Source organism: Nycticebus coucang, chromosome 6 (assembly GCF_027406575.1).
Source record: "Nycticebus coucang isolate mNycCou1 chromosome 6, mNycCou1.pri, whole genome shotgun sequence".
Taxonomy (NCBI): domain Eukaryota; kingdom Metazoa; phylum Chordata; class Mammalia; order Primates; family Lorisidae; genus Nycticebus; species Nycticebus coucang.
The window spans coordinates 54,123,283-54,146,129 of record NC_069785.1 but is presented as its reverse complement, the minus strand read 5'-3'; the positions used below and the strand labels follow the sequence as shown (position 1 = coordinate 54,146,129).

Sequence of the window (22,847 nt, the reverse complement as noted above, 5' to 3'; positions counted from 1 at the left end):
TGGTGGTGCATCTGGCGCCCTTCCCTGAAGAGCACTCTGTTCCTCTGGCTCTCACTCCAGGTGCAACATCAGCTACTTAGAAGAGTGGCTTAAAGATAAGAACTTGCAGAACAGCTTAGCCAAGGAAACTTTGGAACCCCTCTCTCAGGCAGCCTGGTTGCTTCAGGTCAAGAAGACCACAGACAGCGATGCTAAGGAGATCTACGAACGTTGCACCTCACTGTCCGCTGTGCAGGTGACCAGGTTTGCTTATTGTCTCTCCAGATCCTCCATGACCATCTCTGTACTTGGCATTGCCTTTCCTGGCTCAGCTAGCTGTGAATGACTCTGTGTTCTTTAGGGAACATAGTCATATGGCCCATCTTTTTATCTGATAAGCATCTATTAAATACTAACTCTAGGTCTTAAAAATACAAAAATGTCTGTTACACATCCCTTGCCCACTAAACTCACTGACGCATATGTGGGGTAGGCAAGTGGAGGTGGGGAAGGGGGGGCCTCCTACTGCCGTCTAATTCTGTGATCCGGCTTTGCTCCCTTCTGCACTCTTCTCTCATTTTTTGTTTTCTTGGAAATAGTTAATACACTGTTCCTCAGCCAGATTACAGGATAAAAGAACTACCTGTGCTTCCCAGTGGTCTCCAAACCGCCAGAGCCATTATTCCATGAACAGAGTTATTTTTCATGGTCTAACACCATGTCATGTAATGTTTACAGATCATAAAGATCCTTAATTCATATACACCCATAGATGACTTCGAGAAAAGAGTGACTCCAGCCTTTGTTCGCAAAGTACAGGTGAGATCTTTAACGGTGTGCCTTTTAATTTGGTCTCCTAAGAATGGTGTAAGAGATTGATACTTAATTAACATCATAGAAATACAGGATTAAAATACTTTTATGAGATGTGCAGATGAAAGGCACTCAGCTCAAAGGCAACAAGAATTTTCCCTGTCAAATTCAAGATCAATTTTAGTGGGAAGGGAATGAAAACACCAAAACTGTGCCTCCCATGCTGTGCTCCTTCAGCATCCCTTGTTTGTTCCTGGTCGTTGAGTTCTGTGCAAGTGGGCAGAGGCTGAGTAGAAGCAGACCATTTTTCTTATATTGTCATTTTATAAGCATTTTTATATAACTATTTTTTCTTATAAACTCCCTGAAGTTTCTCCCCTAATGAACTAGGGGAGCAGTTCTCAGAATTTGGTTCAAGAATCTCTGGGAAGCCTTTTCATGAGTTCTGCAAAATTTTCCTTTTTCTTTTTTTTTAGAGACAGAGTCTCACTTTGTTGCCTTCGGTAGAGTGCTGTCATGTCACAGCTCACAGCAACCTCCAGCTCTTGGGCTTAGGTGATTCTCTTGCCTCAGCCTCCTGAGTAGCTGGGACCACAGGTGCCTGGCTATTTTTTTGGTTGCAGTTTGGCCAGGGCTGGGTTTGAACCCACCACCCTTGGTATGTGGGGCCATTGCCCTACTCACTGAGCCACAGGCGGCACACAAATTTTCCTTTTTCTAAATACATACCTAAGTGAGACAGGATTTTCTTCATTTTCTTCGACCAAAATGACTTACCACAACAGACTGAATGCAGAAGCAGGTATATCATATGTAAGTCTTACATTAAGTCAGACATTAAAGAGATTTAAAAATATATTTAATACTACTTCTCTGCTGGGCATGGTCACTCATGCCTATAATCCTAGAACTCTAGGAGGCAGAGGTGAAAGGATTGCTTGATTTAGCTCAAGAGTTTGAGAACCAGCCCAAACAAGAGCAAGACTCCATCTCTACAAAAAATAGAAAAATTGGCTGAGTACAGTGGTATGCACCTGTAGTCTCAACTACTCAGGAGACTGAAGCAGGGAGGATAGTTTGAGGCCAGGAATATGAGGTTGCAGTGAGCTGTGGTGATGCCACAGCACTCTACCCGGGACAATGGAGCAATACTGTCTCAGAAACAAAACAAAAAACAAAATCTAAACACTTCTGACTAAATTTTCTTTGTTCTGTAAAATGATATGTAATATCTGTTGGGTTTATTTTAATGATCAATGAATATTTTTAATTATTATTTTAATACTAATCTGGTGAATATTAATACTGATACCCATATACACAAAAGCTCTCTGGGATCCTCAATAATTTTTCTTTTTTTGAGACATAGTCTCACTATGTCACCCTCGGTAGAGTGCCATGGAATCACACCTCACAGCAACCTCAAACTTTTAGGCTTAAGCGATTCTCTTGCCTCAGCCTCCCAAGTGGCTGGGACTACAAGTACCCGCCACAACGCCCATCTATTTTTTTTTTTAATTGTAGTTGCCATTGTTGTTTTAGCAGGCCCGGGCCGGGCTCGACCCCATCAGCTTCAGTGTATGTGGCTGGCGCCCTATTGACTGAGCTATGGGCACCATCCTCAATAATTTTTAAGGGTTTAAAGAGGTCCTATGACCAAACCACTGAATAAAGAAGAAAGATGGTGGGCGGCGCCCATAGCTCAGTGGGTAGGGTGCCAGCCACATACACCAAGGCTGGTGGGTTCGAACCTGGCCTGGGCCAGCAACAATGACATCTGCAACAAAAAAATAGCTGGGCATTGCGGCACGTGCTTGTGGTCCCAGCTGCTTGGGAAGCTGAGGCCCAAGGATCACTTGAGCCCAGGAGTTTGAGGTTGCTGTGAGCTGTAACGCCATGGCACTCTTCCCGGGGCAACAGCCTGAGACTCTTTCTTAGAAAAAAAAGAAGAAAGATGGGTTCAGAGAAAATGTGAAACTTCACCTCTATGCATGTTGGAGCTTAGAATTATGCAGTGAGAACAGATTAGAACACACGTGGATTTGTGGTCAGTCCATCCATTAACTTCTGAGTTGAAACAAAGTAAGTATTCATGAGGGCTGACCCGGAATCCCTGAAGAGAGCATTTCACCTCAGAATTTGCTGGTAAACAGCCCTCATGTGCCATTTCCCATGCTTTTAGAAGGAGCTGTTCACTGAAGACATGGTTGTTGTGTTTCTCTGATTCTTGACTTTCAGGTGGCAGCAAAGCAGGATATACCTATTTCCTTGTTCATTTTTCCTCTGGTTCTAATTTCAGACTCTCCTCAATAGCCGGGAGGACTCATCACAGCTGATGCTGGACACCAAATATCTCTTTCAAGTCACGTTTCCTTTTACCCCCTCTCCGCATGCCCTGGAGATGATCCAGATCCCCATCAGCTTCAAACTAGGCTTTCTCAATAGGTTATAGCAGGAAAAAAGGTCAATGCACTTTCCCCTCCAAAGCTAAGTGAAGGTCAAATATGGCGGATGTAGTTTATTAATTACAACTGGAATGCTTTGGAATGTGATTTCAGCAAGAAAATAGAGCTCTCCCAAATGGACTACATCATCTCTCATTCATGGGGACAGAGTTGCTGCCATAGTTTTGCAAGAATTAACACATACCAGCTGTGGTTGGAAAGGCCACTTCTTGCTTTGGAATCTCAGCTGCTTTTATTGGAATACCTGGAAAGCTTCTATCTCCTTCCAGGTCTTCTGACAGGGCTCCATGAAGAGAGAGTGAGAAATGGGGACATAATGGCTCCCAGGTTCACAAGAAACCCAGGTCCATTTATGAAGCCACAAGTGGGTTCCAGGGCTGAGTCTTCCAGGACGTAACCCCATTTGGCTACCAGGCCCTGCCTCTTGTCCCCTGCCCACTGTGGGAGTGGGGTTCATTAACTCTTTTCACTGAAAATGCCCCTGCATAAAAATTGTTTCTATTAGATCCCTCTAACTTTTAAGAGAATATCCAATCTGAAATGAATCATATGAAATCTTTTATGTATATTTTAAGCCTCTTTAAGGCTTAATTGCCATGCCATTTATCTTCTCCTCTAAAAGAACTTTTTCTTAAATTTTATCTGCCAGCATAATTTGCCGTAAATTTTATTTTTAATATCTTTTATACAATAACTTTTTAAAAGACTTCAGTTTAAAAAGGCAACCTAAATGATTTTCTCTATCTAATCATAATTCTGATATATTTATTTTTAAATTTTCTCATAGAAATAACAAGGATTGTGTCTGTTCCTCCTTTGGAGAAATCTACATTTCCCAAGTTTTATGGGACCTGGCTATTCCTTATCCCCCCAGACCTTTTCATTCCTTCCTTTTAGAGCATAAAACACCATTGAATGAGCATCCCTGGCCTGTGACCTACGGATCCAAGGCTTTTCTGCACCCAACTCCCCCTTCTGACAGTCACAGGCAATAGCTGTGATTCTATACACATACTACAGACATACATCTTAGGAGTGGGACTAATATATGATTATCAAGCAACATCACTCTCCTAATATATAACATCTTTTCGTGTTATAAATGATTTAGTTTCAATACATTGTATATGAAAAAAATGAAAAGTTGAACACTTTACAATACTTTAACCAATAAAATAAATTACCAAACGAATTGGGTCGCATTCTATTAATTACTAGATTACATGTCTGTTAAGTGCAGAAGTTTTATGCCTTTCTTTAAGGGTCATGCTAAAAGATGCTAGACTCTGTATAGATTTATAATGCCTCATTAAAAATACATAAAAAATGTTTAGATAGGAAATAAACACGTGTCCAGGGGCTCCCACACTATATCAGAGTGAGGGGCTGCTTGACAGAATTGGCTGCATTCCTGATCCTCACTGTGGCCTTCTAGACCTTCCCCACCCCAGGAGGAGCCATCACTCTTCCTTTTTGGCTCCCACAACTCAGGGCTCCTGCCTATTTTACTGCATTTACCCTGGGCTTTCTGTTGGCCTGTGAGCGCCAGAGGGCGGACACCACATCCCATGCATTCCGGCCTTCATCCTGCTACCCATGAGCTGGGAGCGCTCCCAACGAGCTAAGTTCTGTTGGAGGGGACAGAGATCGGAGGGTGTGTGTTGTCACGGGGGAAGAGGGGAAGTGTCAATCATGAAAAAAGTTATCTTGTTTGGGGACAAAGAGACCCACAGAAGCCGAGGAATATATATGTGGAAAGCAGGGAGACGGAGGCACCCACCCCACAGTTTTGATGAGTTCTACAAAGCTGAAGGTGGGAAGGGCAGCCAAAATAGAGCGCTGCTGATGACATGCAGTCACAGGTGAATGTCAGGCCCGTTCAGCAAGTGGGCGTGACACAGAGGTCAAACTGCCAAAGTCAGCCCCCACAGGGGTTAGGAGGGTGCCTGGCAGCGTGGATGGGTAGATGGTTCAAGGGGTAAGGGGGTGAGATGCCTACGGCAGCACGTGCCCCAGTGGGGAGCACGGAACTGCAGGTGGGAGGAAGGCAGCAAGCTGAGCTGGGCTGGCCAGATAAGGAGATTATCTGTGCAAGGTGATTTCACACCTTGGTGCCTCAGCTCTAGCTTCTTCTCCTCAAGGGTTTGTCAGTTCCCGGTCAGTACTGCTGACTCTGCAGAAGGTAGGTGCTTGCATGTTAACATTCAATACAAACCCTCTGGTTTTCTGAAATGCTCAGAAAAGTGTCCAGATGGGTACATGTCAAGGCGTTAACGGGAGTCTTCCTGTGCAGTGAGAGCACAGGAGTGGGTTTTCTTAATTCTGATTTTAAATATCATATATTCTAATCTTGTGAATTTATTTGGAAATAATAAAAAGATGTTTTGTTTTTAAAATAATATTGCCATCAGCAAAAAAGATGAGGCATCTTTAAAATAAATGAGTTTTAGAAATGGATCCAGGCGGTATGTCTTAGGATGACCTAAGCCTCACAATGCAGCTCGCGGAACAGAAAGAGGGTTTTGACACTGAACGTTGTATAGTTGCAGTAACTCTGTGAGAGACATCCACATTCTTGTATCAGCAGTTTGTACTTTCTTACTGTGTGAACATATACAATTTATCTAGTCTATTATGTGGAGGACATTTGGTTTTTTCCAGTTAAGACTATTATGAATAAAGTTGCTATGACATTCTTATTCATGATTTTTTCCCCCTAGGGAAATAAGAGTACATATCCTGGAGCAGAATTGCTAGGTCATAGAGTATTTATGTATGTTCAGTTTTAGTAGGTCTTGCCAAGCACTTTTCCAAAGTAGTTGTGCCAATTTATACTCCTACCAGCAGGGACAGACATTTCCGGTTCTCCACGTCCTCGCCCACACTTTGTATGGTAAGTCTTTTTAATTTTAGGTGTTCTGGTGAGCCAGTGGTCTTATCCTGTTGCGGTTGGAATGTGTATTTCTTTGATGACTAACAGTGTTGAGTGCCTTTTGATATGTTTATTGGCTGTGTGCATATCCTCATTTGTGAAGTAAGTATTCAAGTCTTCTGGCCATTTTTAAAATAACTTTCGCTGAGATATAATACAATATAAAACTTGCCATTTTAGGGCGGCGCCTGTGGCTCAGTGAGTAGGGCACCAGCCCCATATGCCGAGGGTGGCGGGTTCAAACCCGGCCCTGGCCAAACTGCAACCAAAAAAATAGCCGGGCGTTGTGGCGGGCGCCTGTAGTCCCAGCTACTTGGGAGGCTGAGGCAAGAGAATCGCTTAAGCCCAGGAGTTGGAGGTTGCTGTGAGCTGTGTGACGCCACGGCACTCTACCGAGGGCGGTACAGTGAGACTCTGTCTCTACAAAAAAAAAAAAAACTTGCCATTTTAAAATGTGTATTTCAGTGGGGTTTTTTTTAGTTTATTTACAAGGATATGCAATCATCACCACTATCTAATTCCAGAGTGTTTTCATCACCCCCCAAAAGAAATCCCATACCCATTAACAATCACTCTCTCCTTCCCTAGCAACTACTAATCTGCTTTCTGTCTCTATGGATTTGCCTGTCCTGGACATTTCACCTAAGTCGGATCAGATAATACATGGCCTTTTGTGTCTGGCTTCTTTCATAGTATGGTGTTTTCAAGGTCTGTCCACCTTGCAGCACGTATCAGACCTTCATTCTTTATTGTCAAGTAACAGTCTCCTGAAGGATATTCAACATTTTGTTTATCCATTCATCAGAGTTCATGGATACTCGAGCTGTTTCCACTTTTTGGCTAATAACGCTTCTACAAACATTTTTCTATGAGTTTTCACGTGAATCTACATCCTCAATCATCTTAGGTATATACCTAAAAGTAGAATTGCTAGCCCACAGGGTGACTACTCTACATTTAACTTTTGAGTAACTATCAAGCTGTTTTCCATAGCAGCACTATTGGAAAATGGTACCCCATCTTACATTCCAACCAGAAAAAAAAAATTCCCACTAGAAATGTGTAAGGGTTCTTTTGCTCATTTTTAATTGAGTTAATGAAGCATTATTTTAAAAGTAAAGACTGGATATACCCTAACTATTCAACCACAGGATATTGGTTTAATAAATTATGATACTCCTTATTACAGAATAATGCTGAAAGTATTACCAAAAAAGGAAGATCTATGGGTATTAAAATCAGATGAAAAAAGCAATTTTCATAAGTATTTCATCAGCTATTGGCATAATTAGCAAAGTTGTTATCTATGTGTTTATTCCAGAATAGTCTAGAAGAATGAACAACAAACTAAACAAGTGAAGTGGGAACGCAGGGGTCTATGATGGGGGACTTTCACTTCTGACTTTATAATCTTTGGCATTGATTCTTTTTTTTTTTTTTGAGACAGAGTCTCACTATGTTGCCCTCTGTAGAGTGCAGTGGCGTCACAGCTCACAGCAACCTCAAACTCTGGGCTTAAGCAATTCTCTTGCCTCAGGCTCCCAAGTGGCTGGGACTACAGGCGCCTGCCACAATGCCTGACTATTTTTTTGGTTGCAACTGTCGTTGTTGTTTAGTAGGCCCAGCCGGGTACGAACCCACCAGCCTCAGTGTATGTGACCAGTGCCCTAACCAACTGAGTACAGGTGCCAAGCCTTTGACATTGATTCTTTTCAAAATAAACAGGCATTTCCTTTGTAATTTCAAAGCCATATATTTAGGTAAAACAGACATCAAAGAAATTTTGTGGATTGGATAAGCTTATTAGGGGAAGCTTGAAGAAGTTCTGTGAACTCCCCCATAGGGTAACTTCATATCAAAACTTGTTAAAATAGGGACATTTTTGTCTTTGTTGTCAAAATGCTCATAGTAGCATTTGTTTTGTGAAAAATATCCTCCTCATCAAAAGTATTGACAATAAGTACAATAGAATGTACTAAAAGTTAGCTTAGGATATAAATACTAAATACTTAGGATATAATACTATATTGCTTATAGAAATATAAGCAATATACATAAACAATATGACTCCAGTGATCTTAAATCTTACTGCATAGAGCAAAATGTGCAAAGGAATCTCTGTGGGTGGTGGGATTATAAGTGATTATCTTCTTTATAACTTTTTGATTTTTCTAAACTTTCTATAATGAACATGTATAACATTTCTAGTTTAAAAATAAATTTAGTTTGTAGTTTACCCATGTTTAACCAACCAGGTCTAAAATGCTTGCTATGTGTTATGATTTAAGGCTGATACAACTTAAAAATTGTCTCCATTAAAAAAAGGGGTGTTTTCCAAGAATACACAATGACATGTGAAGATGAAAATGCTATTAAACAAAAAACTAAAGTCCAAAATCATAGATGGCATATAATTACAATTTTGTAAAATTGTACATATATACTTATGAAGATACTAGAAGAAAACAAAAAGATGGCAACGAGTCAGTCATTTGTTGGTGTGGGGCATATAGGTGATTACTTTTCCTTCTTCAAGTCTTTCTGTTTCCAATTATTATAATTATTAGCAGCTTTTATAATTTAAAAAAAAAGAAATTCGGTCTGAGAATAAAAACTGTACCTAGATTTGAAACACTGGCAAAGGAAATGCCTGTTTATTTTGGCAATGTTTTTCTTTTTTTCTGTCTTTCTATCTCCCAGAACTCCCAGCCATCCTTCTGTTCCTCTTCCTCTGGGTCCCTTGGGTTCCTCCCGCCTTCCATTCCTGAGCTGCAACTCTGTCCAGAGCATATTTCCTCTTTTCTTAACCTAGTTCATCTTCCTGCTGTCCCTTCTCTCTCTGACCTATTTCTGGAAGCACAAATGCTGGAATAATCCACTCGAATGATGTTGTTCCCTTGCTTAAAAACCCGTGGCTCACTAATGCTAATCCTTAGAATCCTCAGCCTGACCTTGTTACCGGCCACCTTTGCAGGGTTGGGGAGTGGGAACAATTGCCAAGCCCTCACATAGGTCAGGCTCTGGTCGGCAGGCCCTCTTGCATTCTTTAAATCATCTTTTGTAACAAAACTGAGCAGCCTGACCAGGCTAGCTTGACAGTAAGAGCTGCAGTCACACTATTTACAGAGACTTAGGCTCCACCACTGACCTTGAACTTGTTTCACACCCCTGTGTGTCCTCAGCTGTAACACAGATTATAAGAGGATTCCCTCTCAGCGTGATTGTGAGAGGGTCAGCACTGAGCACTGCTGAGGGTCAGTAGCTGGTTCCCCTGTGAGCTACTGTCCCTAAGGGACTACCCTCTATCCTGTGCGCCTCAAGTTCTCAAGAACTGTGCTGGCTACCCCTCTGCCCTAGCAGTTCAGCCCACTCACGAGCTCCTGATTCATTCTCCAGCTTCATGGTGACCTCTGCATGACAGACATTCCCCCATTAGCTCCCCCACAAATACATCCCTCTCAAATTCAGCTTTGTTGAAATGTTCAGTCCAATGCCCTGAAATATCTTTATGCTCAGGGGGGTCATTTCTTTGAAGCTTAATGTGACTCACTCTTTGGACTACCTATCAAATTGACAGGGCTGGCTGGGCACAGTGACCGAGGTCTGTAATTTCAGCACTTTGGGAGTCCAAGAAGAGAGGATTGCTCAAGGCCAGGAGTTTGAGACCAGCCTGAACAATATAACAACATCCCATCTACATAAAAAATAGAAAAATTAGCCAGATGTGGTGTCTATAGTCTCATCTACTTGTGAAGCTAAATCAAGAGGATCACTTAAGCCCAGCAGTTCAAGGCTGCAGTGACCCCTGACCATCCCACTGCACTCCAGAGAACAGAGCAAGACTCTGTCTCTAAAAACAAACAAATAAACAAAAAATTAACAAGGCTAAGCTGGCTGCTTCTTTCCCCCTTGATGTCTCCGTCCTCCATCTCCATCAGTGGCATCACAACCCTGAGTCTTCCAAACCTCAGACACATCCTAGCCATCTCCCTGTCCTCATCCCCACATTGTGCCAAGTCTAGCTCCTTCCCCTATCCCTCCTACCCATGGTCCAAGTCCATCTCGTTGCAGCGCTTTCTTCCCAGTGTCTCGCCTGAGCTGTTGCCATGGGCTCCTCATGCTCTTTCCTCGCTATCTCCTGCCACCCCTCCTTCCCCAGACAGCAGCCACTACTATTGCTGCCAAGCAGGGCAGCATGACCTTGGTGGCACACATTCATGTACTTCCAACTTTGAGCTAAGTGCTTTATGTACTGTCTCTAATGATTCCCCTGACAACTCCAGGAGGGTAGATTTTAAGGTCTCTGTTTAGATTAGCAAAACAAACCTTCAGAGAGGTCAAGTAACTGGCCTCAGTAGAGACAGAACTGGACAGCGACCCTGTACCTCTAACCATCAGATAATTTTGCATTTTCAGGAATGCCTCCTGTCAGTGACCTGGGCCTGCCTGTTGACTTCTGCATGAACAGGCAGGACTTTGGGTCTTAGGCTGTCAAATGTTTAATGAATGGTGGCTGCCTTGCAGGGAACCAACACCACACTTACACAGCCTCATGGCTTTGGCTGGGGTCAGGCTCCACCATTTGCTGACTCTTGTCTTTGCTCCAAAAGTCCACCCCAAAGGGAAAAATGTTTTTAAAAGTTTGAAATTATAGCATCCATTACAGCAATATTTCCCTTTGTGAAATCCCACAGAATTGATATTGTGGTGTCAAGATCAATCCTGACTTCATCCACAAACTGCCAAAACAATTGGTAAAATGCGTTGCCTACTGTCTGATGCTTTCTCATTAGTTAAACAAATGAGTTGTGTTGATACAACTTGTAATAAATCAAAGATCACAAATTAACTGCATACACTTTATGCCTCCTGTCTGAGCAACTACCATGATAAAAGAAGAGGTTTTACAAAGTTAAAACCATTGGCTTTTCTCATGCCCCGCCACCCCTTTTCCCTTTTTTTCAGCTTCATCTTGGGTAAAAGATGTGTGATCAGACCTTTCTAGTTAATGTATTTGGCTCGTGTGACAAATGTTTCAAACAAAGAGCTCTGAGACCAGTTTTCAAGAAATCTCAACAACTCAACTACTGCTCAATATGTGCAGAAATTGTAAGTGCCACATTTTTCTTTTTAAATTTTTGGTGCCAATCTTAAGACGGTATTTAATAAGAGTCCTCTGGCAGATGAGTTACCATGGAATCAGTTTACACAATACAAAATTTTCAGCACATGGGGGCTTCACAGGGGATCTGGGTGTGGACTGGAGTGTGTGACTGCCTGGGTTCAAATCCTATTTATGTTCCTAGTTAGTGGTGTACCAAGGAGACTCTCACCTCTCTCCTCAAGCCTGTTTTCCCACCTAGAAGATAGGAATACAAAGAGCATCTGAATCACAGGGTTTTGTGAGGATCAAGAGTTTATTTGATAAAGTGTTTAAAAACAATACCCAGAAGCACTCGATGAACGTCTTAGGTGTTATTATTTCTTAAGGCTAAGGCTTTTTTCTTCTTGTCTTCTGCCAGTCTGCCTGGCAGGCAACCAGGCTAAAAAAGAGTCTGGCAAAAAACAATCTGGGAGCATTTTCCCTGTTGCACCTGTATATAAGGAGAGCTTCATTAAAGACTGAACCATGCAGGGCCTATAGTGAGCAAAATTAAGCTCAAAACATGCTCGCTGGGCCTAAGCCTTCAGTGAAGGCTAGGAATTAAATACAAATCCTGGCATTTTTCAAAGTACACAAAATTAAATTTTCACCAGAGGTGGCTATGCATAAGCTTTAGATCTTGCAGCAAAAATGCCCATAACATCCCTGAAGCCTTAGGAATTTTGGTCCTATTTCAGGGTATTTGCAGAGCTATGCTCAATGGTGTGGCTAAGTGGAGCTCCCACATGGTGAAAAGTGGTAAAGCATGCCTCCAGAAAAGCCCAATAGGAAATCCCCACGTTATCAACATACTTAAATATGTATGTATATCAAAGAGAAGATGGCTTTACATTTTATCCAACTGAGAAAGAAAAGGCTTCTTATCCTCTTGATTCCATTGTAACCCCTCACATTAATTACATTTAAAAAAATGATTCCTCTTGAGCTGGATGGGGTGCCTATAATCCTAGCGCTTTGGGAGGCCAAGGCAGGAGGATCCCTTGAGCTCAGGAGTTCAAGACCAACCTAAGTAAAAGTGAGACCCCTGTCTCTACCAAAAATAGAAAAACTAGCCTGGCATTGTGGCAGCCAGGGCCGAAGTGGGTGGATCCCTTGAGCTCAGGAGTTTGAGACCAGCCTGAGCAAGAGTGAGACCCTATCTCTAAAAATAGCTTGGTGGGTGCTTGTAGTCCCAGCTCCTGGGGAGGCTGAAACAAGAGGATAGCTTGAGCCCAAGAGTTTGAGGTTGCTGTGAGCTATGACCCTACGGCACTCTGCCCAGGGTGACAGAATGAGAATCTGTTTCAAAACAAACAAACAAATAAAAATTGTTCCCACGAAACAAATGGCAGGTATTAATACACAGCTTAGGATGGCAAAAAAAGGCTTTGGTGCAGAGTAGTAATTCTGATGTCTCTTCAGGCTTGGTGTAATGGGCTTCTACCTGCAGTATATTTTGTTCTTAACTTTGCTCTACAAATTTTAAGACTGAAGACATTCAGATCTTAAAACAAGCCTGCTTGCTGAAGGGGGGTTACCCTCCTATTATTTATTAATCTAACCCTTCTGCTTTTTTGGGGGGTGGGGACAGAGTCTCACTCTGTCACCCTGAGTAGAGCACCATGGCATCATAGCTTACAACAACCCCAACTCCTGGGTTTGAGGCACTCTCTTGCCTCAGGCTGCTGAGTAGCTGGCAACCCTTCTGCTTTTTAAACAACTTCCTCTGTGGACAGAATAAGCCAAGAATTCCAGATTTGGGGGTCTTCAGTAGCATCATAGGTCTTCCCAGCTCAGAGGCCCTGCCTGGAGTTACTTCCTAGGGGATTATCACTGGTTATCCCCACAAGCACTTGGGGCCTCCCAAATATTCAGACAGCACCTATTAGCAGAGGAGACACACAATGAGTGGCTGTGACTTTTCATCCAGGTGTTTGGGATTATGTAGACACAGCACCTCCTTTTCATGAATAGAGGCAACCTTCTAACTCAACCACTGTTATCAGTGGTTACTCAACCACTCAACTTTTCTTATCTCCAGCTTCCCCCCTTCTAAAAAGGAGTTAATATTCTGGGAGGCTGAGGTGGGTGGATCGCTTGAGTTTAGGAGTTTGAGACCAGGCTGAGCAAGAGCCAGACCCTATCTAAGCCAAAAAAAAAAAAAAGGAAGGAAAGGAAGAAAAGATTAGTCAGGCGTTGTGGCAGGTGCCTGTAGTCCTCCCTACTTGAGAGGCTGAGGCAAGAGGATCACTTGAGTCCCAGAGTTTGAGGTTGATGTGAGCTATGATGCCATGGCATTCTAGCCTGGGCAACAGAGTGAGACTCTATCTCAACAAACAAACAAAGAAAAGATAAAAAGGAGTTAACATCTAAGTACAGGAAACCACTTTTCAAACTTTACCCAACCAGTAAAAGTTACATGGCCTCATCTCTAGACAGCTGACTGTCCAGCTTAGAGGATGTCTGGGGTTTATTTCACACAGGAGGGCACACACCTGTGTGAAGCGCCACTCGCCCCTTCATAGACAGGCAGACCCTGAGCCATATGCACACACGTCCCAAGATGGTCCAAGGAGGTGATACCTTGCCTGGGCCTCCTAAGCTGGGCACTGTGATAAGCGTCCCCCACGATGTCATGCGAATTGCTCCAGTGCACCAGACAGCCCGGTGATAACAGTGAGCGGTACTGTGTGCCACGCCTCACTTGCTCTGAAAGCTGGACTATCCCCACTGACAGCTGAGGGGCTGGAAACACGCAGAAGTCGGTAAACCCCCCCCCCCCGCCCATGGCAGAGCCGGGATTTGCCCCATGCAGTCTGATCTAACTAGAGTTGGGCCTCAGTTTTCCCACCGGTAAAAGGGCACGACGCTCCCTGCTTCTCCGGGATGGTGCTCAGCTCGGCGCTGCCTGGGGCACCGCCCAGGGCCCTGCGCCCCCGCGCGGCGGGCGGAGGTCGGGTCGGCGGTCGCGGCCCGGCCCGCAGCTGCTGGCGTCACCGCCGGAGGGCGGGGCCGGGGCGGCGCTGGGGGGGATGCGGCCGGAGCGGCGCCCGCCGCGGCTCAGCGCATCCCGCTCCCCGCTCCCCTGCCGCCGCGTCCCCGCGCGAAGATGGCTACGGACGGGCTGCACGAGAACGAGACGCTGGCGTCGCTCAAGAGCGAGGCCGAGAGCCTCAAGGGCAAGCTGGAGGAGGAGCGGGCCAAGCTGCACGACGTGGAGCGTGAGTGCGGCCGGGCGGGGGCGCGGGGGGCGCGGGGAGGCGGCGGGGCGCGGGGGGCGGCCCCGAGCCGGGGCGGCCCTCGCAGGGTCGGGCGCCCGCAGGACCCCATCCGCCGGCGGAGGCCGAAGGACCGGGCGCCGTAGTCACCGGCCTGGACGATGCCAACTGTCCGCCTTCCTGCCCCTCCCTGGCGGGGCTGGCGAGGGCGGGGTGTCGGTGGTGACGAGCGCTGCGAGCCCGTGTGGGCGCGGCCTGGGAGAAACCCCGGTTTTGTTTTTGAAGCATCGCCTGGCTTTCCCCATACTATTCTGTCGTTTCTCAGTTTTGCATTTACGGGGAACGACACTGATTTCAAAGCTTTTTTTTCCAACCACTCCCTTCCCTTTGTGGATGGGAAGCAGGAGGGGGGAAGGGAAGCAGAAGAGCTCATCAAATCCAACCTTTAAGTTCCCTTCCAGGGGTGTCCAACCCTCAGCCCGCGGGCCACAGGCAAATTATGTGAAGAGTTTTGGGCTTTTCTGTAGTAGCGAATACTATGTATCACGAATATTACACACGGACCATTTTGTTCTTTTTCTTTCTCCTTTTTTCCTTTTTCTTTTTTGCTTATCATCTTTCTTTGCTGTTTGTGTATTTAATGTGTGGCTCAAGACAACTTTCTTCCAGAGAAACCAAAAGATTGGACGCCCTTGCGAGCTTTTGGATCAATGTGTGTGATTGGCATAAAAGAACAGTATCAGTCTTACATTATTGATCACCACCACAATTCAGAGCTGGCTCTGTGATTTTTAAGAGTGAGCTTAAATAGCCAGGATCCATGACTCTTGGTTAGAGCAGCTTTCCTTTACTTGGTCAGGTGGTTCATCTTCAACAGAGTTTGGGCTGAGTGCCAGGGGCCAGGCTTCTGGAGAGGTCTCATCTGCTTAAGGGTGGCTCCTCTCTTTGCGGAGCAAGGCCTACCCGTGGTATCCTCATGCCCACCTAGACATTTTGCTCCTGCCATTCTTAATTGGTACCACCCTTTCAATTCCATTTGGAAAAGAAAAATGGGGTTCGTGCTAGGGCCCTTAGTATTTGATTTCTTTGAAAATCACTTGATAGAAGTAAATGACCTTAATCTAGTGTGCTGTACTCTCTCCTGTGGGCTTCCTTTACATCAGTGGTTCTCAACCTTCCTAATGCCGCAACCCTTTAATACAGTTCTTCATGTTGTGGTGACCCCCAACCACAAAATTATTTTTGTTGCTACTTTATAATTGTAATTTTGCTACTTTTATGAATCATAATGTAAATATCTGATATGCAGGATGGTCTTAGGCGACCCCCTGTGAAAGGGTCATTTGACCTCCAAAGGGGTCGTGACCCACAGGTTGAAAACCACTGCTTTAAATAGAAGGCACTCTAAGCTCCTGTATTGTTTAGAAATGTGTCTAGCTATAATTAACCCTAAACCCCAAATAAAGTAGTCGAGCAAAATGGGAGTTAATTTTCTTTTATATAAGGGCAAATGTTTGTTTCACCACTTTGTTTCATCTGTGTGGTATACCGTTAGGAATCCAGGGTCCTGCCTTTCTTCTCCATGTGTTACAACACTGGCATTTGCCCCATGATTATAAAATAATTGCCACAGCTCTGGACAGACATCACTTCTGCATCCCAGGCAGGTAAAAGGAGGCAATTTGGACACCAGTCTCTTGTTTGCTGCTGTCTTCCCCTAGATTTCTATTTGCATTTCCCTGGTCAGAACTAGGCCACAGGGCTAAGTGCACCGAATTGTAAAGTAAATTGCCTTACAGCAGAAAGATCGTGGAGGTGCAGCTTTTCAGCATCATTGTCTGGAACCTCAGTGAATTTGTTGAGTCCAAGAGAAGAAGTTATTGCTGCCCTGCCAAGAGTGCAGTGCCTGAAAAGCCAGGCCCAAATTTTGAGCCCACCATGGAAAGGTCTGTCCTTACTTGCATTTGTCAGAGTTTGGAGCCTGAAAAGACCAACATGTGGTGGTGTTCCCCTTTATTCCCCTGTAGCTGTCAGACCACTTCTTTCCAGCCCCTTTATAAAACCCTTGCTCCTTTAAGGATCTTGTCATTCTGCTGACCTATCCCCTTTTGACATGTCTCCTGTCTCTCCTTTCTTTCTTTTTTTTTTTCTTGAGATAGAGTCTCACTCTGTTGCTCAGGCTAGAGTGCTGTGGCATCAGCCTAATTCACAGCAACCTCAAACTCCTGGGTTGAAGCTATCCTCCTGCCTCAACCTCCCGAGTAGCTGGGACTACAGGTGCCCACCACAACACCTGGCTACTTTTTCTATTTCTCTCACTCTTGCTTAGGCTGGTCTCGAACACCTGAGCTCAGGCAGTCCACTCATCTCAGCCTCCCAGCCAGTTCTCTCATTTCTTGAAGACTTTGGAAATTTTAGGACTACTTTGAGTCTTGTTTTCACCCTATCTCATCCTAGGTGTCTTCCGGGTCCACAGGGGTGGCCCTCATGACATGCTGGCCCCTCACCATGCAGCCCTGCTGCACACACAACTGAGATCCGTCAGCACTCAGGACTGCTCCCCCCCCCAACTTCTGCTTGCTGCCACCTGTCCTGGCCAGTCTCTCCCCAAGGACCCTGGCTCTCTTTTCCCTCAGTCTCTAAGAGAGCAGTCTCCTTTCTGCTCTTCCCTCCTTGTCCAGCTTTGAGACTTTGGCTGTCATCTCAGCAGCAGCCCTGCTAAGTAAACAAATACCTTACCCTCCTGTCTCTCCATCATAGCCTTCCTGCAGAACCTCAAATCTCTCTCTCCTTCCCTCTCCCTCCCTGCTCCCCTTGCCCCTCCCCCTCCCTCCTCCTCTTCCCTCTCTCTCCTGTTCCTGAACATCATATGCTGCTGGAGAAATGGCACAGAGGAGGCATATTGATACCACAGTTAGTTTTACAATCACTAGTTCTGTGGGGCTCTCAGAGCTGCCTGGCAGTTTCTTGGTCAGCTCTTCACAGTGGCAGTTTCAGACTTCCTGTACTCCACACAGGTCTCTAACTCCTTTCCCTCTCTAGCACACTTACTTCCTCCTGCATAGAAAATAAAACTCCAAGTTGGCTGCTTAGCTTCACACTTCCACCCCCACCCACCTCCACACGCACTGACCTGCACCATCCCTCTCCTGTCCTGGGCCAGTTCCCTCCCACCCCCAGACTCAGCATTCCGTGGTCTCTAGCTTTCCTTAACCTTGGCCTAGCAGTGATTTCTTCCATCTCTGTTGACACATACCCATCGCCAGGTCCTCCACTTATTCCACACGTTTTGCCAGCCCATAATATACCAGGCACTGTCCTCAGCCCTTGGGGACACCGCAGTGAACAAATCAGACAAACTTCCCTCCTTCCCTTCTTTGAGGAGCTTCCATTCTAGGGTGGGAATCAGACAACAAAGAAGTAAAGTGGGCGATGCGTGTTAGAGAGAAAAGAAAAAGAGAGAAAAGTGGCAGCGCAGTGGAACATGAAGTGTGGGGCAGCAGAAAGAAGTTTGGGAGAAGGTGGCCTGGGGAGACCCGAGGGAAGGAAGGATGAGCTGAAAGGACCAAGCTAACTTCATTTTGTTAAAACTAACTCCATTTTGTCTCACAGCCTTCACTGACCCCACTTTGCCCCACAGCCTTCAATTTACAGCTGCATACCAAAGGTGATAGGCAACCTGCTTCCTCCCCCACCCCGGCTCCAGTGTGTCTGCCCCAAGCCATAACGGCCCCCACCCTCGGCCCCAGTAGTAGTAAATCTTTCCCCTAAGCAATCAGCCCAACTCAAACATTGTTTAGGTCCCTAAGCCCCTATTCCCCCACCCCCGCCTTTTCTTTTCTGTATCCTTAAAACTGCTTTTCCCTCTGCGGTGGGGGCTTCTCTGCCCTTCTGCTGCGCCAGGAATGAGAAGCCCAGACTCGAGTCTGTGAATAAACGGCTCTTTTGCTTTTACATCGGTCTCGGCTCCTTAGTGGTCTTTGTGGGGGATTTCAAGATCTGGGCACAACAGAGCCATAGGCTGTCAGGGGCAGAGCAGGCCAAGGGCCCAGTGAGGGTGAGGAGGAAGAGCTGGGGTCGGAGGTGGCCGGTCATGGGGGCCTGTGAGGCACAGGGAAAACATGTTGGACTGGGTCACTCTGCCTGCTGGGTCTGTAGGAGAACAAGACAGTTTGAGGGAGGGGCATGAAGTGTGAGAGGTAAGTGCCAGGAAATACAGAATTCTTACGTATGTCATCTTCCTCTTAACAAAGAATGTCCAGGTCCTAGTGCAAGTTACAGCTGGGGGTAAAAGAATGAGGGGATTTCTGGGCTGGTCTCAGTCCCAGGGTTCACCCTTCTCACCTCACCTCAGACTCACCCAGCTCCTTCTTGAATAAGCATATTCATCCCTCAGCACTTTGTGGGACAGGGAGGATGGGGTAGTTGCTGGAGCCCTGAAGGGTGTCAAACAATTGTGCTCTCATGTTTCCCATGTGAAGGAAAGTAGTGTCATCCACATAGGCTTGGCGAAGTTAAATAATTTGCTGGGGTCTTGCAGCTCATGAGTGTTCAGACAGAATTCGGTTTGGGAACCATGCTGCTTTTTTTGCGGGACTCCCCACTGAACAAGCTTTGGATAGCGGAGGGGTGGGTGGGAAGTGTCTGGTCAGGCTGCCGTATCTCCCATGGCAACTAGGGTATGGACACCTTATGTTGGCAGGTTCATTTCTGACACAGGCCTCATTTCTTTTTCTTTTTTCTTTTCTTTTTTTTTTTTTTTTTTGAGACAGAGTCTCATTATGTCACCCTCTATAGAGTGCCATGACATCACAACTCACTGCAACCTTAAACTCTTGTGCTTAAGGGATTCTCTTGCCTCAGCCTCCCACGCTGGGACTACAGGCATCCACCATAAGGCCTGGCTATTTTTTTGTTACAGTTGTCATTGTTGAGATTCCCAGCCCCTGCTTCATGATGACCCAAGTAGATATTTTCCATTTTAAAGTTCAAAGACAATTTTCTATGAATGAGGAAGATGTGAACATTTATAATACAAATTGGGGTATATGGCTGGACACAAGAAGGTCATAGTTTATTACCTAGAGAAATGTGTTAAATACTCGCATGTTTTGCATTTTGGTGGTGTTATATAGATGGCCCTGTAGCCTCTACTAGGTCCCTTGAGCAGACCCCGTTAGGTTATCAGCTAATCCAGTTTGTCCAGCTCATCCCAGTTTGTCTGGGACCCTCAGTTTTAAAATGGAAAGTCCTGCATCCGAGGAAACCCTTCAGTCCCAGGCAAACTGGGACAGTTGGTCCTCTGATTAGCTTGAACTTGCCCAAATGCTAGCCTTAAACAGAGTCCACACAACAGAACTACAGAGCATAAACTCAAGGATAAACTGAACTTTTCCTGTCTACAGACCCCATGCCTTGGGCCATCCCCACCCCCGTCCCATCCCTTGGGCCCTCATCCTAAAGCCAGACTTTTGGCCAATATGAGACACAGGAAGTAGCTTATGTGGGTCCTTCACGGGCAGCCGGCCCTATTCTCCAGGGGCCCTACTTTAACCCTTACTCCTCCAAAGCCGCCTCCTTCTCCCCAGATCTTGCTGCCCTTTGCCTTCCTCTTGTCTTTCACCATGGGGGAGAGCTCCCTGTAAGAATTTTAGAATCATACAGTTACAGTTTGTGTTAGTTTCTTGTTGGCTTGGGTACAAATTTCCACAAACTTGTACCCAAGTGGCCTACAGCACCATACATTTATTCTCTTGCAGTGCCAGGGGTCAGAATTCTAAAATGAGCAGGCAGTCTTTCTGGAGGCTTCAGGGGAGAATCCATACCTGGGTTTTCCCAGCTTCTGGAGGCTACCTGCATTCTTTGGCTCAAGGCCCAAGTTATTCTGATCACTGTTTCTGTGGTCATGCATCTTTCTCTTACTCTGACCTTTCTGCTCCCTCTTACAAGGACCCTGGTGTTTACATTGGGCCCACTGGAATAATCCAGGACAATCTCCCCTTCTCAGGATCCTTAACGTAACCACATGTGCAAAGGCCCTTTTGCAATGTAAAGTAGCATATTCACAGGTCCCTTGATTAGGATGTGGACATCTTTAGGAAGCCATTATTCTGCCCAGCACATAGCTCTTAAATCTGGGGGAGTAACCTGCTTCAGCTTCAGTCTTCAGACACAGAACGTTTTCTTCTCTTCCAACAGCTGAGATCCAGGAAGGGGTAAAGGATTGACCTAAGGTTTTACAGCTATTCTGGAATAGAATAGTGTAGATCTAAGGTTCAGGCTCCTAGTGATAGCATTTCTTCTCACCATGCTAGAGCTCCTTTTAGAAAGTTGAGATTAGCATGAAAAAGAAAAAAAAAGTAAATATTTAATGTATAAAAGGTGCCAAAATTTTTTTATTAAGTAAGAAAAAGAAAACAGCAAAGTGCCAAGCAATATATGTAACATGACCTCATTAAACAAGACAGGCTTCTGTATGCATTAAATGTCTAGAAGACTTTCATATGCAAGACATATGCAAGAAACTTCTTATGTCTAAAAAGAGTATGCTGGCTGGGCACGGTGACTCACCCCTGTAATCCTAGCACTCTGGAAGGCCAAGGCAGGTGGATTGCTTGAGCTCAGGAGTTCGAGACCAGCCTGACCAAGAGGGAGACACCGTCTTTACTAAAAATAGAAAAACTAGCCAGGAATTGTGGTGGGCGCCTGCAGTCCTAGCTAGTAGGGAGGCTGAAATAAGAGGATCACTTGAGCCTAAGAGTTTGTGGTCGCTGTGAGCTACAGTGGCGCCACAGCATTCTATCCAGGGTGACTGCGTGAGACTCTGTCTCAAAACAAAAGAATAATAATAACAACAATAAAGTGAAGAGGGGTATGCAAAGTAGAAGTACTTTTCATTTTATACCCATCCATATGTTTACTTCTTTGATAATAAAAAGAGAAAAATGAGTGCTGGAATGGGAATCAAGATCATGAAGAAAAGGAGGGGAAAACACTTCACCTTTGAAGAGTCTATAGCTTGTAATTAAACTGAGGAATGGGCTTGGCCCCTATAGCACCAGCCACATACACTGAGGGTAGCGGGTTTGAACCCCGTCCCGGCCAGCTAAACAACAATGACAACTGCAACAAAAAATAGCCAGGCGTTGTGGTGGGCACCTGTAGTCCCAGCTACTTGGGAGAATTGCTTGAGCAAGAGAATTGCTTGAGCCCAAGAGTTTGAGGTTGCTGTGAGCTGTGATGCCACGGCCTTCTACCAAGGATGACATAGTGAGACTCTGTGTTAACAACAACAAATAAATAACTAAAAACAAAACAACTGAGGAATGATCTGGAAGACAGGCTGAAAGCAGACAGAGCAGGAAGGATGCCATGTTAGTTTCAGCCAACACACTCGGCAGCATCCTGGGGCTGTGTGGGCGTGTCATCCAGCGTCTTAGCTCCTTTGAGGCCGATTCTATTATTGTTAAGGAACAAAGCAACTTAAAGCAAATTTATGTAATTTCTGTGAGTACAAATCCAGGCTCAGTTTGGGCAAATCACAGGATTTATCACCATGCTATTGACTTCTCTATCCATTCTAAATGTAATTTTGTGAAAGGTTTTTTTCTCAAATGCTTTATGGCTGGATCCTTAGACTATTCTGATTTTATCATTTATAGGAAAAACCTTTTGGAAAACCAAAGCTTATGTGTTCATTGACTTTCCCCACATTCTAAAGAAACACGCTCTGGTACTGAGCCTTGTAGAACCTGGTTTCCCTCCTGCAGCCGTCAGAGGGAGCAGAAAGCACATCTGCCTTCCACTTCCTCCCTCCTTGCTTTTCTCTGCGTTGGTAACCACACAGCAGCTAGCTAATGCAAGTGTTTGTAGCTGTAAACTAATGTTCACCGTGGAAAATGTAGAAATATAGACGAAAATGAGTCATTCATAATCTCATCACCTAGAGGTAGCCGCTTTCAACATTTTGATGTATTTCATAGCTAATGTTTTCATGTTTGCATGTTTATTTATAAGCATAGTTGGAATTGTGCTAGATACAGGGTTTGAGCCCAGTTTTGACATATAATACAATGGATTCAGTAACTTCTTTTTTAGGAAGATGGAAGGGGACAGGTTCTCTGTTGTTTGGGCTAGGGTCTGAAGTGTAGTGGTGTCATCATAGCTCACTTGAACCTCAAACCCCTGGACTCAATTGATCCTCCTGCCTCAGCCTCCTGTGTAGCTGGGACTGTAGGCATATGCCACCATGTCTGGCTAAGTTTTCTGTATTTTGTAGACATGAAGTCTTGCTGTGT

The 22,847-nt window shown here is 45.1% G+C and overlaps 2 protein-coding genes across 2 annotated transcripts in view; both read left to right on the top strand.

The window, feature by feature from the left end:
- The window catches only part of MYO5C (myosin VC), a 119,461-nt gene extending 115,782 nt beyond the window's left edge, over nucleotides 1–3,679 (top strand). Inside the window, exons 39-41 of the mRNA XM_053595124.1 lie at nucleotides 61–235; nucleotides 718–798; nucleotides 3,092–3,679. Of these exons, the coding sequence (XP_053451099.1) occupies nucleotides 61–235; nucleotides 718–798; nucleotides 3,092–3,244 (409 nt within the window). The 3' untranslated portion in view covers nucleotides 3,245–3,679. The remainder of the gene's footprint in view (nucleotides 1–60; nucleotides 236–717; nucleotides 799–3,091) is intronic.
- Nucleotides 3,680–14,336: 10,657 nt separating this feature from the next.
- The window catches only part of GNB5 (G protein subunit beta 5), a 42,962-nt gene continuing 34,451 nt past the window's right edge, over nucleotides 14,337–22,847 (top strand). Inside the window, exon 1 of the mRNA XM_053594073.1 lies at nucleotides 14,337–14,553. Within this exon, the coding sequence (XP_053450048.1) occupies nucleotides 14,442–14,553 (112 nt within the window). The 5' untranslated portion in view covers nucleotides 14,337–14,441. The remainder of the gene's footprint in view (nucleotides 14,554–22,847) is intronic.